This window comes from Gorilla gorilla, chromosome 12 (genome assembly GCF_029281585.2).
Source record: "Gorilla gorilla gorilla isolate KB3781 chromosome 12, NHGRI_mGorGor1-v2.1_pri, whole genome shotgun sequence".
In the NCBI taxonomy this organism is placed as follows: domain Eukaryota; kingdom Metazoa; phylum Chordata; class Mammalia; order Primates; family Hominidae; genus Gorilla; species Gorilla gorilla.
This window is the reverse complement of record NC_073236.2, coordinates 97,050,362-97,066,676: the sequence shown is the minus strand read 5'-3', so window position 1 is coordinate 97,066,676 and position 16,315 is coordinate 97,050,362. Positions and strand designations below refer to the sequence as shown.

The following is a 16,315-nucleotide window of genomic DNA, read 5'->3' as shown; positions in this document are numbered from 1 at the left end:
GTAAATAAATAAATAAATAAATAAAAATAAAAACCAATTTGTCTTTAACATACACTGCTGACACAGGTTAGAAGTGTAAATAATAGTGCTATTTTATAGAATAGAGATCTCAGTGCACACAGTGGTTAAATGATTTCTTCTGGTAGCAGTGGTGGGAGTGTCACCTGATAGTTGTAATAACAATACCAAAAGGAAATCTTAAGTAGGGTCTTTGCTGTCAGGCCAGACCAACTTTACAAACCAGGCTTTAACAGGTGAATGGAATTGTGGAAAGTGGAAGACCTTGAGTCAACTCTGACTGCAGCTGTCTTGATAGTTGTGAGGTCTCATTGCATCAGTAGATATGGGAAGACAGCATATAATCTGCATTTAGCCATTCAGCATTCATTTCCGAAAATAATTTACTGATTTATTTTGCTTATTTTCTGTTTAGCAAATAAACACAAAAAGTATCGAGAATGAAAGCTCCTTGAGGTCAGAGACTTATTTATTAGGCACTGAACAAATATATGTTAAATGAATTATGAATTTATTGAGAACATACTATGTGTACCTGTGCAGTGTTCTGGGGCACGGTTTATAAGCAGTGGGGGAGTTAGCCTATCGTACATGGGGAAAAGTTAGCCTTGTTTGCCTGGGACATACCAAGATAATCTGGGCTGCACGTTTCTAAGGAATTAATGGCTCTGTTGACTTGGTCTTTGTGAAATTTGCATATAGACTTCTGGTAGATGTCTCTTCCCCTCCCTGCTCCCCAAAAGAAAGGGTCTCCCTCTGTTGCCCAGGCTGGAGTGGAGTACAGTGGGCATGATCATGGCTCACTGCAGCCTCTAACTCCTGGGCTCAAGTGATCCTCCCACCCTAGCCTTCTGAGTAGCTGGGACTACAGGCACAGGCACCTATGCCTGGGTAATTTTTATTTTTGTTTTTGTAGAGACAGAGTCTCACTGTGTTGCCCAGGCTGGTCTCCGAACTCTGGCTTCAAGTCATCCTCCTGCCTCTCTTTTCTCCTCTTAAAAAATACTGTCTTAAAAAGGAAAACCTCCAAATACCTTTATTGGTTTTTAAAATTTCAAATGCTATGTAATATTTCTGATAAAATTTCAGATGTAATCGGAGTGGTCATCATGAGTGGCCAGAAGCTCCTGAAGTCCTAAGTGACCTAGAGATGGGCCCTGTTGACCCCACAGCATCTGCTAAGCGTGTGACTTTTGTGCAGCTCCCTGGAGAGCTGGAGTGCAGTAGCCAGCAGCCCCCACACCAGCAGCAGGAACTGAAGAGTGGCTTTCTCGAAACACAACCATGTTGCCTTTCACTTAATTTGTTTGATCCAAATAATTATTTTCTCGGGAGAATTTATAAACGATAACTTGTCTCTTTCAAAAGTGTCAGAGGGGCCGGGCACAGTGGCTGACGCCTGTAATTCCAGCACTTTGGGAGGCCGAGGCAGGCGGATCACGAGGTCAGGAGATCAAGACCATCTTGGCTAACACGGTGAAACCCCGTGTCTACTAAAAATGCAAAAAATTAGCCGGGCGTGGTGGCGGGCGCCTGTAATCCCAGCTACTAGGGAGGCTGAGACAGGAGAATTTCTTGAACCCGGGACACGGACGTTGCAGTGAGCCGAGATCGCGCCACTGCACTCCAGCCTGGGCAACACAGCGAGACTCCGTCTCCAAAAAAAAAAAAAAAGTGTCAGAGGATGTTCTAAGGAAATTGTATTCGGACCAGAAAAGAGATGGGACACTATTTACTTCGTGAACGTCAGGCATAAGCAGTTCCTTTTTTCATAGACTTGTTTTATAAAGATGAGTAGTGTGAGTTCATTTAACATCTGCTTTTACCAGTTTATTTCTTCTTCACACATTTTAAAATGTTTGCTTATGTTTATTAAATAGTGAAGGTAAATCAGTAATGATATAGAGCTTTTTGCCTTATTGTACAAATCATTTTATCACCTTATTTTAATTTCATTGAAAGCAGCAAACCAAATCCCAACCAAATATCCACTAGTAATGGGAAGCCTGGTGCTGTGAATGGAGCTGTGGGGACCACGTTCCAGCCTCAGAATCCTCTCTTAGGGAGAGCCTGTGAGAGCTGCTATGGTAAGTTTTCTCTAGCAGGTCAGTTAAGCATCGGGAACTGTTCTGGCTCATGGGGTGTGAGCGTCTGGGAAGTGCCTGAGGTCAGTACGGTGCACCTTGGAAGGCAGAAGCATGTCTCCTCTAAATGAGTAGATGCCCCTCCTTACCTTCTGCCTGGAACAGAGGGACTGTTTGTTGAATCCTTATTACGTACCACACTCTCAAGTTAGGCATTGGATTTCCCTTGATGTACTCTTGTGGTTTGTTGATTATTTCATAGCAGTGTTTGCTGAGTTGAGTTTAGAGTCGCATTAGCTTTGCAGAAACTGTGTTCCCATGATGCATACCAAATTCCCCTTTGGAGTTTCTCAGTATACTTTGACAAATTAAAGCTCCAAGTAATTCTGTAGGAAAGGCGTTTGTGTGGATAAGCTGCTGTATATGATCCTCAGACCATGTTCCCTCAGTGCACCAGTTTGGGAAATGCTCTTCTATGATACTTGCTTTTGGCCTCAGGATCCCACTGTATTTATCTATGGTGGCAGTATTTTATTTGCCCAGGGTGTTAAATGGGGTTGGTGAAGTGAACCATTAGGTAGTTGATAGACTTTGTGTGTTTATTTTAAATCTCAAGCAAGGATACAATATCTTAATGGGGCATTGGTGATATTATCATCTATGTTTCCTTCCAGTTAAGGTAGCCTGGGATGGGAGAGGGAAGGAAACGAATGTTTATTGAAAACCTACTTGGTGCCCCATTTTGGGTTCTTAGTAGCTCTTTGAGAGTACATGTAGCCTACTGCCTCCAGGAATGATAAAGGAATGAGGGATGGCTGTGAGTACGATTACGTCGATTGATCCCAAGGAAGGTGTGAGCCAAGTTGCTGAATTTGTAGAAATGGTACATGGGGATGTGTTTAACCATTTTTTTGCAGCATGGGAGCACAAAGGGAAACAATTTGTGGAAAATTAAGATTCTTTAGGTCAGGCTTTTACATGGATAGCATCATAAATACCTTGAATTGGGAATTCTTGGATTTTGAAGTTCATGTATATTTAAATGAAAATGAAAAGAATCCTGCAGACAAGTGGTAGTGGCTTAACCTGTCTTGATTTTAACTTGCAGGCAGGGTGCTGTGGCTCATGCCTGTAATCCCAGCACTTTGGGAGGCCGAGGTGGGTGAATCACCTGAGGTCAGGAGTTCGAGACCAACCTGGCCAACATGGTGAAACCCCGTCTCTACTAAAAATACCAAAAATTAGCCAGGCGTGGTGGTGTGCACCTGTAATCCCAGCTACTCAGGAGGCTGAGGCAGGAGAATAGCTTGAACCCAGGAGGCAGACGTTGCAGTGAGCTGAGATTGCACCATTGCACTCCAACCTGGGTGACAGAGTGAAACATCGTCTCCCCCACCCCAAAAAAAAAAATTAACTTGCAAACCCCTTTCACACTCACGTATATCCCCTTAAATGATTATTCTGTTATTTTTATGTGTGCATGATGAATAAGCTATTTTTATTTTATAATATTTACTTTAGACTCATGTATTACTAATCTCCATGATAAAATGTTATCTTAATATAAGATTTATCCTTATAGAGAGATAGAACTTGATGTTTTCTATTTATTAAATGATACCTACTTTCCAATTGAATTTGAGTTATTTAAGGAGAAAGGCATTTATTGACAATTATTAAAATGATTTGCATGATTAGTTTACGTAAAATGTATGTTTTAAGTGAAATTTTATATTTAGAATTCAAAATAGATTCATAGCTTAATGTTTAAGATTTTGAAGGGGAACATCACACTCTGGGGACTGTTGTGGGGTGGGGGGAGCAGGGAGGGATAGCTTTAGGAGATATACCTAATGCTAAATGACGAGTTAATGGGTGCAGCACACCAGCATGGCACATGTATACATATGTAACTAACTTGCACATTGTGCACATGTACTCTAAAACTTAAAGTATAATAATAATAAAATAAAAAATTTTTAAAATGACTTATTAGTTCTAAATTATAGGGGGAAAGGCTTTTAGGCTTTCATTTGTATAAAATATTTATTTGTATAAACGAAAGCCTAAAATAGGCCTAAAATATTTACACAAATAAAAGTCTAAAATAATAATCCTCCAAAAATAATACATGATGGGTGTACAGTGTTATTCCCGATAAACATGAATATAATGGTCTCTGTATTTTCTCTTTTTCACATTGGTTTGTGAAGTGTTAGTTGATATCTTGATGTGCTGTTTGAACATTTGAAGGTAACTTACAGGTCAGAGAAATAATATTTTAAGGCGAACTTACAGAATTACAATTTTTTATGCACCCAGTTAACTTAATGTCTCAACCTCAATGTTTTCTCTTAAACTTCAGATCTATCACACATGTATTTTAAATGTCACATGTCAGTAATTTAAACTACAAAACAAAAACTAACACAAGCTTACAGTGTTCAGCTAGCTGTTAAATCATCTGAGTTTTAGGCCTCAAGCATGCTGTGATGTTGGCTGCCCATGCTCACTTTATATGGATTTAGAGTCTTGAAAGGGATTCTGTCTGTAAACGGAGATTTTAAAATAAGGATTTTACTTATTGATTAAAATAAAGGAGTGCAAAACAGATACCTGTTTGTTTCTTCTCTCCTCCCCTACTCCCTCCGTCTTCCCCTCCCCAGCCCCCTCCTCCTCCCCGCTTCCCTGTGTCACCCAGGCTGGAATGCAGTGGTGCAATCACAGTGGCCTCAACCTCCCAGGCTCAAGCAATCCTGCTGCCTCAGTGTCTGTAGTGGCTGGGACTACAGGGGTTCACCACCACACCTGGCTGACAGATACCTGTTTTTATTAGATTCCTGACTTTATCAATGAGACCTCCCTGAGTACCTTAAATAATCCTTGGAGTGGTGTCTGAACCCTGGGTTTGGAAACCTGGATTTAGATTTTTTCTTTTTTTTTTTTTTCTTTTGAGATAGAGCCTCACTCTGTCGCCCAGGCTGGAGTACAGTGGCGTGATCTCAGCTCACTGTAACCTCTGCCTCCCACGTTCAAGCAATTCTACTGCCTCAGCCTACCGAGTAGCTAGGACTACAGGTGCGTGCCACCATGCCTGGCTAATTTTTTTTTTTTGTATTTTCAGTAGAGACGGGGTTTCACCGTGTTAGCCAGGATGGTCTTGATCTCCTGACCTCATGATCCGCCTGCCTCAACCTCCCAAAGTGCTGGGATTACAGGCGTGAGCCACCATGTCCGGCCCCAGATTTTTTAAATACTACTATCTTTTTGAGAACCTATTTCCAGAAACATACACAATAGAGTATTTTTAATCAACAAAACAAAAACTCCCTCAGCAGCACAATGCATAATACAGGATGCTTCACTGAATAGCTTTAACAGGGCCACAAGCACTTTATATAATAATGGAAATAAGTTGGTTTAATGAATTCTGAGTATTAAAAAAAATATATACTGTTATGTTTGACTTGTAAGCTGGGAACAATAACATTGTAAACTAAGCATGACAAGTATTTTTAAAATATTTGATTATTTTGTGTTGATGTTACAAATTAAATAGCATTTTTCGTTTTTTCTTATTTTTCTTCTGCTTTAGCTACACAGTCTCACCAGTGGTATTCTTGGGGCCCACCTAATATGCAGTGTAGATTATGTGCAATTTGTTGGCTTTATTGGAAAAAATATGGAGGCTTGAAAATGCCCACCCAGTCAGAAGAAGAGAAGTTATCTCCTAGCCCAACTACAGAGGTACAGTAGTCTTTTTAGTGTTGAAAAATGGCATGTTTTTAAATGGCTTGATTATTCCTTGGAAACAGAAGTACAGTATAGGATAATTAAAAAATGAAGAAAGCTACCTTTATAGCTAAACGTAGCACTACAATATTCAGGGTAGGTGTGGAGAGAAGCAGAGAGAAATTAAATTTTATCAGGTATTCAGAATAATGGTCTCAAACAAAAAAACAATGAGTGTGGGAGATGTTAGCATAAGTAGAGAGCTTACAAATTAAATGTTTAATTGCTTTTGAAAACAGTTTGTAACCTTTACATTCTGTTGAAGGCGTGTCTTACTACATAAAGTCATAAATGCAAATTAAGCATTTTTTCTCCCCGTGGCTGTTTTGGAGGGACAAGAAGTATGGACTTAATCTTGAGGTGAACAACAGTTTAAATATGATTTTGGTAAAATCCTCATAGGCTGAAGATGCCAAGCACCTGTGTTTACCAGTGGGCGACTACCCTTTTTCAGTGCTGACGGGCTTTCAGGACTCCTTAATTAAAAAAAAAGTGTAGTTAACCCCCTTGGCAGCTTCATACCACTTACTGTGAATGTGATTTTGGATTCCTGTATAACAGTACAGTATTCTCCGCAGTTCCCTTCTCTACTCCCCACCTCTTTCCCAAAAGTGCACACTTTAATTCTCTCTTTTAGAGGTAGTGCACCAAGTGACGTTATAGATGCTTCATGAAAGATTTAAAAATTGCACTTTTCTTTTGAGCATGATGCAAACAGTAATGTGTTTGGGCAAGTTCATTTCCTTGAGTGTTTGTTGTTTTCTGATTTTGCAGGACCCTCGTGTTAGAAGTCACGTGTCCCGCCAGGCCATGCAGGGAATGCCAGTCCGAAACACTGGGAGTCCAAAGTCTGCAGTGAAGACCCGCCAAGCTTTCTTCCTTCATACTACATATTTCACAAAATTTGCTCGTCAGGTCTGCAAAAATACCCTCCGGCTGCGGCAGGCAGCAAGACGGCCGTTTGTTGCTATTAATTATGCTGCCATTAGGGCAGAATGTAAGATGCTTTTAAATTCTTAACCTTATATGTTGTGCTTCTGACCATTTTCTCTTTTCCTCTCTTTCCTTTTTTTTTTTGTTTGTTTGTTTGCAATAAACATAAGTTCTTGTGTACAGCCTTTTATTTGGTTTATTTTTTAACATTGTTTTTGTGTGCTGCCATTTGTATCATGCCAACCTGAAAAAAAAAAAAAATCAAAACATTGAAACTTCTGTACTCTTTACCAGAGAGTAGTGCTTAGCAAAAGATTGGTGGGAGGTGATCCTATTCCGTGGGGTTTTGTTGCCTACAGAGCCCTTATTGAAGCACTTTTACCTTTTAGGTAGTGCCACAATGTAACCCCTAAGGATGCTGTTATAATGAGACTCCATAATCGAGACAGTACAGTCCAGTCTTACATGGATTCATTAGGTTTAAATAAAATTTGCCAATTTACACTAATAAGAGACTGTATGTCTTTGTAAACCTCTCGTTTTTCCCATGAACCTTTTACAATTGTCATACAACATTATGGAAATTCACCCGTGCTTCATAACAAATACTATATTTATTAGGAGGTCTAGCAAATTACAAGTAAATTTTAAACTCATTTTTGGGTGAATTTTCTGAAATTACACATTGCATTTTCATAAGCTAGCATCTAAACATATGGTTGAGCAGCCTGTTTGTCCAGTTTGGTTTCCATTTCATGATCATGTATCATATATATCACCACATAACATTTACATGACTTACTACTCTTATTTTCAACACATTTGGTCTTGCTTATCTTTTTTATTTTTATTTTTGTTAGCACAGAGATCATATGTATCCATGAATTGTGGATTGTTTTGTCATTACCATGTCTCTGACAATATGTGTATAATTAATATGTTAGCTCTGGAGTCACATTCCAGGCTAGCATGTTAGAGCCGTGCAGCTTTTGTTCCTTAAGGAGTGACAAAACTTGCTGTCTGGCCTAACAGATAGGAAATCCTAAAGCCATTCTAAGAAATCTCTTACTATGAAATGTTCCCCTTTGATTTAAAGAGGATAGCAATAAAAGGAATGATGACTGAAAAACAAATTTTTAGTTCCTAAAGATAATTTTTAGCAGAATAGTTGAAAGGCTTTAAAACTTAAGTAACAGCTCTATAAGAAGAAAAATGCTTTGTAAAGGGAGTTGAGGGCTGGGTGCGGTAGCTCATGCTTGTAATCCCAGTACTTTGGGAGGCCGAGGTGGGTGGATCACCTGAGGTCAGGAGTTCGAGACCAGACTGGTCAACATGGTGAAACTCTGTCTCTACTAAATATACAAAAATTAGCCAGGCGTGGTGGCAGGCGCCTGTAATCCCAGCTACTCAGGAGGCCGAGGCAGGAGAATTGCTTTAAACCGGGAGGCAGAGGTTGCAGTGAGCTGAGATTGCACCATTGCGCTCCAGCCTGGGCAACGAGCGAAACTTCATCTCAAAAAAAAAAAAAAAAAAAATGGTAGCAATGTCAGAGTCCCACAGAGGGGAAATTACTATATTAGATTAATGTATATTTGAGAGTTTAGGCTTATATTTAGGTTTTGTTCTAGCATTTGAGACCTCATGGACTTACGTTACCACTTTCCCATTTTGGGAATTAGAAATATTTATATTCTAAATTGTTCAGCTCATTTAAAACACATTTTCATATAATTTTTTAAATAAAAAAAATGGTGAAGACCAGGCACGGTGGCTTACGCCTGTAATCCCAGCACTTGGGGAGGCCGAAGTGGGCAGATCACCTGAGGTCAGGAGTTAGAGACTAGCCTGGCCAACATGGTGAATGAAACCTCATCTCTACTAAAAATTCAAAAATTAGCCAGGCATGGTGGCACACGCCTGTAATCCCAGCTGCTTGGAAGGCTGAGGCAAGAGAATGACTTGAACCTGGGAGGCAGAGGTTGCAGTGAGCTGAGATCATGCCACTGCACTCCAGCCTGGGCAACACAGACTCTGCATTAAAAAATAAATAAATAAATAAAAATTAAAAAGTCAAGCATTTAAGAATGAAAATGAATGAGACTTTTCCATTAAGATTGGTGGGGATCCAGTATCATCTTTGTCCTAGGACTAGAAGAGAAACCATCAGCAACTCAGTTGGCTGCTGAGGAAACTCTGTTTCCCCAGGGCTCGTGTGTTAATTTTCAGTTAATTTGCACATTATCTTTGTTTTGATTATTCTTCAATGAAGTATATTTTTCTTTTATCTCGTTCTAATTTTTTTCTCAATTGACGGGCCATGCTGCTAAAAGGGATCATAATTAAGTTACCTGTATTTTATTTCTATAAGCATATAGATTATAGTAATCATAAAAGAGCAGTCATTTATCTGGATGAAATTCAGAGAGCATGTATTATTTTGTTTTGTATTTAGCTTCACTGGTCATTGAGTTGTACATAATCAGATTCTTAAATAATTTTACCTTGAGATTTAAAATGACAGTGTTTCAGCAGCCATCTACTCTTTTTTATTTTTCGGACAAGCAATGAACTTTTCCTAACATCTAATTGATTATGCTATCATCTCTTCTGTTCTTATACTTACCTTGTTACAACCTCTTCAGCAGATGTCTTGATCTTGGCTTGTTAGGGAGATTAGGTATTAATAACCTGATGTCCATAGGCAACCATGTCTGTGATCTACTGGGAGTGTATAGGAGTGTGTGTGTGTGTGTGTGTGTGTGTTTTCCAGTAAGTTTTCCTTAGTTTCTCAAAGGCAGTGTTAGGCCCTCCTCCACCCTGCAGAAAGTTAAGAATTGCTCTGATGCAATGTGAATGTACTTTCAGATAAGGCTGAAGTGTGTTATTCTCAAAATATTGATGGATCTAGAGTTCTAATTAATGCATTTTAGAATAATTTATTAGTTCTTCCCTGTGAGCTTGAGACTCTTCCAAGCACTGTAGAAGGTGACCCCTTCAATTGCCTCCGGCCATGGCAGCACCATCACAACCAGTGTCATAGTCAGTTTATGGGATGACACTGCATAAAAGTGAAGAAATGGGAGCTTTTTAAACCTGTATTAAAGCAAATAGTAAAAACAAAAAAGGTCTTTGCAGATTCATAAAATAGCTCAAAGAATATGTAAAGAGTAATGACATCTGAGGTAAGGGAAACTGGGAGGCTGAGGGAAAGGGGTGGGAAGATTTACCACTCTTCATCCATACATAGGAATTTTTTTAAGAGACAGGGTCTTGCTCTGTTGCCCAGGCTCTGGAGTGCAGTGGTACCGTCATAGCTCAGTGCAGCCTTGAACTCTGGGGCCCAAGTGATCCTCTTGCCTTCTGAGTAGGTGGCACTATGGGTGTGGCCCACCACACCTGGTTAATTTATTTTTTTTTAGAGATGGGGCCTCACTATGAAAAATTTATTTTTTAAACCAATTTCCCCAAATACCTAAATATTATTTTAATAATCTTTATATGTGAATATATAAATCCATGCTGAAAGTTACTAACATTGGTAAAATGCCTGAGCCAGTTCTACCACGTAGACAGTACTTATTAAAAATGGATTGGTAGACCAAAATTCTTCATTGCATAAAGAAACGTACTGTTTTCTTAAGATTTGTGGCCCAACAGCAAGGTTATAAAATACCAAGTTTGGACATCGTGCTCACTTCAGCAGCACATATACTAAAAATTGGAATGATATGGGGAAGATTATCATGGCCCTGAGCAAGGATGACAACACAAATTAGTGAAGTGTTCCATATTTTATTAAAAAAAAAAAGCCGTCTTTTCTTTTTTCCCCCTTGAGGTCCCTCCCCCTAGTAAAAAAGCTATGTATGGGAAAATGACGTTCCTCTGTTATTGTCATCAGACGTTATTTCAGAGACTTCACCAAAGATCTACAGAATCATCCAAACACCTGATGTGCACAGGATTATCACCACTTGAGACTCAGGATCCTCACAGACTGAGGTTAAATAGAAGTAGGTTTACTAGCAACATTCCAAAGATGAAGCTAAAGTGCCTGGAAAAGTAAATCCGGATGATTTGCCTGGCACCTAGGTGGCGTGCAGAGAGAGTGAATTGGTTTGGGCTGATAACACACCAGACTTGAATGGGCCACAGTATTCCCCCGTATGAGGTTGTTTGGGAGGAACCTGAAGCTATTTTTCTGTTTGAAGATGTTAATTCGGCTTTGGAAGTATCTCAAGACCCCACTTGATGAAAAATGTGTTTTATGAGATTTTTCTAGAGATTTCTCAGCTAAAGTTAATGATTGTGTAAGCTTTTCTGAAATTTTAAGCTTGAAACATGAGAGAATAGTTGGTTTGCTTCTTTTGGTATTTTTGGTAGAGAGTTTAAATTTTTTTTTAGTATGTGCCTTGTGGTATAAGCCGAGGGAGTTTATTTTTAATAAAAATTTGGTTTTGAATGGATACTGAAAAATTTTTCTAAAGGTACAAAAGTGGTTACAAATCTCATCACGTTCCTCATTCCTGATTTACCCCATTCAGTGATAACCATTATCATTGTTGCCTTAAGTATCCAAAAGTATTCTGTGCATCTATAAGAATCTAAGTAGGCTTATTCTTTGTTTCTATATGATATTAACATACTGTCTATATTGCTCTGTCCCTTGCTTCTTTTTACTTAACATACCGTGCTGCTGTATTGAAAACTGCCTCCTTTTTGTGTCAGCTGCATAATCTATTTTGTTGTACCATAACTAGTTCCCTATTAAAAGCTTTTAAGTTATTTTCAGTCATTTTCTATCATAAATAATGTTACAACAAATATCCTTATGCAGATATCATTTCATACTGATGTATAAAATGGGAATGTTCCTTACAAGATAGATCCCTGAAAATTAAAGTTGGGGCCAAGGAGCATACATTTTGAATTTTGGTGTAGTTTTATTGCCCGTAGAAAAACTGCAATTCACAGTCCCACTCATAACATCTAGACAATTCCTATTTCTCTAGAACTTTGCTGGCAGTGTTACCCATCTTTGAAACCCGTGACTAATTGACAGATGACAAGTTATATTAGCTTGCATTTCTCATTTTGAATGAGATAGAAATCTTTGCCTATATTTGAAAACCATTTATCTCCTTTTCTGTCAACTGTTTTTGCCCCTGGCCTGTTTTCTATTGGCAGTCTTACTGACTTGTGGGAACTTTTTATATTTTAACAAAGTTAGCTCTTAATCTGTGATATGTGATACAAATAGTTCCCCCGTTTTCTCTTTGACTTTATGGTGTATTTGCCAAGCAGATTTTTTTTAAAAAAAGACATATTAATAGTTGAATTTATAAAAAAAAAATCATGAGTTTTGTGGCTTCTTTAAAAATACCTTTCCAGTTCTAGAAGCAAACTCTACTGATAGTTTTATCTTGACAGGGGTCTTGAATGCACATGTGGGATGTTTTTGTGAATTCTGTGTGTATATTGCAGGGTTTCTATCTCATTGCCCCCAGTATTTCCAAAACACTGTAGAAAAATAACCATGAGTTTCAACAAAAGTAATAGTGTATTTCTAGGTTAACCCCAAGGAAATATAGATCATCCTCTAGGACAGTGGTCCCCAACCTTTTTGGTACCAGGGACAGGTTTCATGGAAGACAATTTTTTCACGAACTGGGTGGTGTGGGCAGTGATGGTTTTGGGATGAAACTGTTCCACCTCAGATCATCAGGCATTAGTTAGAGTCTCATAAGGAGCAGGCAATCTAGATCCCTCGCATAGCGGTTCACAATAGGGTTAGCGCTCCTATGAGAATCTAATGCTGCCACTGACCTGACAGGAGGCGGAGCTCAGGTGGTAATGCTCACCTGCGGTCCGGCCCAGTTCCTAACTTGCTACAACTAGTACTGGTCTGAGGCCTGGGGCTTGGGGACCCCTGCTCTAGGAAACTAAAGACATGTTCCTTGTGACCAGTCAGGTGACTTGAGTGAGATACAGATGTTCTCTCTGGACAGGTTTTGATTCCTTCTGGGTTCTTTGGGGATTTCTCAGATTGCTTTCATTATCTGTGCACTTCAAATGCATATCTCCATGTTGAAGTGGAGTTAGGTGAGTAATTTGGGAGCAAGGACTGTCTGACAAGTGGCACCATTGTTGGCCTGGCATTGAGTGCAGCCCAGCATTCCTTCTAACCAACTCAAGTGTGGGCCAGACAATCCCACCTATGGCTATTTCCTAGGGCCAACTGTATTTTTCCTACTGAATGGCAACAACTTTTCTTATGTTAAAGAGTGACTAAGGCAGTCCTAGAATCTTTTCACTCTATTTTTTTCATAGTTGAGACATAATTCTTGCCACCAACTACTTTTTTTTTTTTTTTGAGACAGGGTCTTGCTCTGTCACCCAGCCTGGAATGCAGTAGCATGATCATGGCTCACTATAGCCTCTACCTCAAGGGATCCTCCCTCCTCCTCCTCCTGAGTAGCTGGAACTTTCTATAAAATATAATGAGGATTAGTGAAATATGCTTCTTTCTAAAAAGCTTTGATCTCCCATTCAGAGGTACTCTGTAATACAAATTGTCACTTAGAACATCACATAATTAATCCTACTATTTTTAATGAGAAATTAGAAGCAAATATAGTTTAAAATGAAATATCTTTGGGTATTGTGTTGGTGACCTCTTTGATGGATTTGTTGATGATAGCCATCAATGTCTATCAATTGCTGCCATATTGGCAGTTTTCCTTTGGGTCATCTAGACTGGAATAAAAAGCAAATCTTATTACTAGTAATATGGTGACTGCCTTTGTCAAGACATGGAGGAAATAACCAAGATGACTCATTCCAGATTTATTTTATTAATAGAGAAGAAAGAAAAATTTATCTTGTCCTTATCCCAAATATAACTTGAATTTCAGGTGAATCAGTAATATTAGCAAGAAATTATGTAATGTTAACTCAATGGTTTGGCAGGCGTTTGATCCTTACAGGCTTTGGGTTGCTTCCTAATGTTTATTTAGATTACTCTTCCACAAGATGTTTATTATATTTCTGCCTGTATCTTCACTATTATTCAACAATAGGTGAAAAGCTTCATAGCTTAGTAATTTATTTTTTCTCCTGGGAATCACCTGAATAGGAAGAAAAGAAATTGGATCATTTATACTTGTCAGTGGTTGCATAATAATTAGCCAATATCTGGGTGCTATATATTCAGATTCCTGATTGTTTTAGGCTCTCTGCAGTATGTGCTTTGTCTATTTTAATGTTTTTAAACTTATTTTTTAACTTTTAAAAAAGTTCAGGGGTACATGTGCAGGTTTGTTATATAGGTAAACTTGTGTCAGGGGGGTTTGTTGTACAGATTATTTCATCATCCAATTATTAAGCCTAGTACCCATTAGTTATTCTTCCTGATACTGTCCCTCCTCTCACCCTCCACCCTCCAGTAGGCCCCAGTGTCTGTTGCTCCCCTCTGTGCATCCATGAGTTCTCATCATTTAGCTCCGACTCATAAGTGAGAACATGCAGTATTTGGTTTTCTGTTACTGTATTAGTTTGCTAAGGATAGTGGCCTCCAGCTCCATCCATGTTCCTGCAAAGGACATGATATCATTCTTTTTTTCTGGCTGCATAGTGTTTCATGGTGTACATGTACCACATTTTCTTTATTCAGTCTATCATTGATGGATATTTAGGTTGATTCCATGTCTTTACTATTGTGAATAGTGTTGCAATGAACATATACATGCATGTGTCTTTATGATAGAATGATTTATATTCCTTTGGGTGTATATCCGGTAGTGGGATTGTTGGGTGATAGTTCTGTTTCTAGCTCATTGAGGAATCACCACACTGTTTTCCACATGGTTGAACTAATTTGCATTCCCATCAACCGTGTATAGCATTTCTTTTTCTCCGCAACCTCTGTTTTCTCTGCCAGCATCTGTTGTTTTTTGACTTTTTAATGATAGCAATTTTGACTAGTGTGAAATAGTATCTCATTGTGTTTTTTTTAACCACAATGAGAATTTTTAAAAAATGCTCTTTTGCCATCTTCGGTTTAATAATTTTCAGAAAAGAGATTTTTTTTTTTTTTGGTGAAAGGGCTAGAACTCATAAAAACCTAACTTTTATTTAAAATTATTTGAAGTTCCAGGCTTGCACATTTTAACTCTAGTAGAGCAAATAATTCCTATGGATATCAAAGGAAATTCCCTGTGTGTATGCCCAGAAGTGTCTCAGTTTGCAAAAGGAAACATTCTTCAGTAAATCAGAAAACCTGTAGGACATTTTTGTCAAATATTTGAAGGTGGGAAAAAGGCATAAACATAGTAGAATCATACAAGTTAAAGTGATTCTGCTAATATTTATGACAGTATTAAAGTGTTTCAATACACATTTTGTTTTGTCCCTTTGTCTTGCACATCTACTCTTCCAAATGACAGCTAATTAAAACACAGAGTGTTTGTATTGTATGCTTTATTTTTGTCTGAAAATGTCTTACAATAGGGTATAATGAGCATCATGAAAACTTTGATTAGCTAATACCCATCCTCACAGTTTCTTACTATTCTGACTGTTGGGTGAAATACTCTGCACACAGGTAGACTTTTAAATCTCAGCACCAATAAATGACATAGCTTGATCAGGGTTAGAAAACCAGGGATAAAACCAAATGGCCCATTATTATTCTTGCAAATCCCTAATCTAACAATTGAGTTTTGCCAAGATAGGTTAAGCCTTCACAGTGGGGAAGGGATGGCCAAGTATGGCCCATCTAGGTCAGAGATGGCCAAGTTTGTTGCCTTTAGCAGCTGTCATTTATCTTCCATGTCAATTCAATCTTACGTTAAGACTGATTCCACCTTGTGCTTTACGGCCATTATTTCTGCTATAATGTAGAAATGCCATGGCTAGAAATGAAGCATATTTCTGAGATGGGCACACGCAATACAAAAGCATGAGTGTGTTGGATGTGTATTAGCTATACCCATATGGGGTTTTAAAGTGAGTGTTTTCCATATTACTCTGGTACCTTTTTTTTTTTTTTTTTTTGCTTTATTTCTAGGGGTTAATGAGTTGTTTTCATAGCCCATGAAAACATCACATGGTTATTGTAGGCATGACCTAGATAATGGTGGTAATGTCCTTGAAGAGTGCTGTCTGTATTCTCTTGCATGTAAATTATTATTGTTATTATTATTATTGAGATGGAGTTTCACTCTTGTTGCCCAGGCTAGAGTGCAATGGCGTGATCTTGGCTCACCGCAATGTCCACCTCCTGGGTTCAAGCAATTCTCCTGCCTCAGCCTCCCGAGTAGTTGGGATTACAGGCATGCGCCACCATGCCCAGCTAATTTTGTGTTTTAGTAGAGACGGGGTTTCTCCATGTTGGACAGGCTGGTCTTGAACTCCTGGCCTCAGGTGATCTACCCTGCTTGGCCTCCCAAAGTGCTGGGATTACAGGCATAAGCAGGTGGGTAGATCACAAG

At 38.7% G+C, this 16,315-nt stretch overlaps 1 protein-coding gene and 1 non-coding gene across 9 annotated transcripts in view; both read left to right on the top strand.

Annotated features, from left to right (window-relative positions):
* The window catches only part of MTA3 (metastasis associated 1 family member 3), a 262,022-nt gene that overhangs the window by 207,313 nt on the left and 38,394 nt on the right, over positions 1 to 16,315 (top strand). For 6 of the 8 annotated variants that reach the window (XR_008676814.2, XM_055377786.2, XM_063695917.1 and 3 more), the window contains 3 exons: positions 1,981 to 2,105; positions 5,698 to 5,849; positions 6,669 to 6,891. Coding sequence is in view for 6 of the 8 variants with exons in the window: in XM_055377786.2 (XP_055233761.1) it covers positions 1,981 to 2,105; positions 5,698 to 5,849; positions 6,669 to 6,891 (500 nt within the window). In the remaining 2 variants the exon portion in view is untranslated. The remainder of the gene's footprint in view (positions 1 to 1,980; positions 2,106 to 5,697; positions 5,850 to 6,668; positions 6,892 to 16,315) is intronic. The other 2 variants (XR_008676815.2, XM_019021133.4) reach the window with 1 other exon arrangement.
* On the top strand, positions 10,515 to 10,622 carry LOC115933590 (U6 spliceosomal RNA). The gene has a single exon (XR_004069465.1). It is a non-coding gene; the product is annotated as a U6 spliceosomal RNA (small nuclear RNA).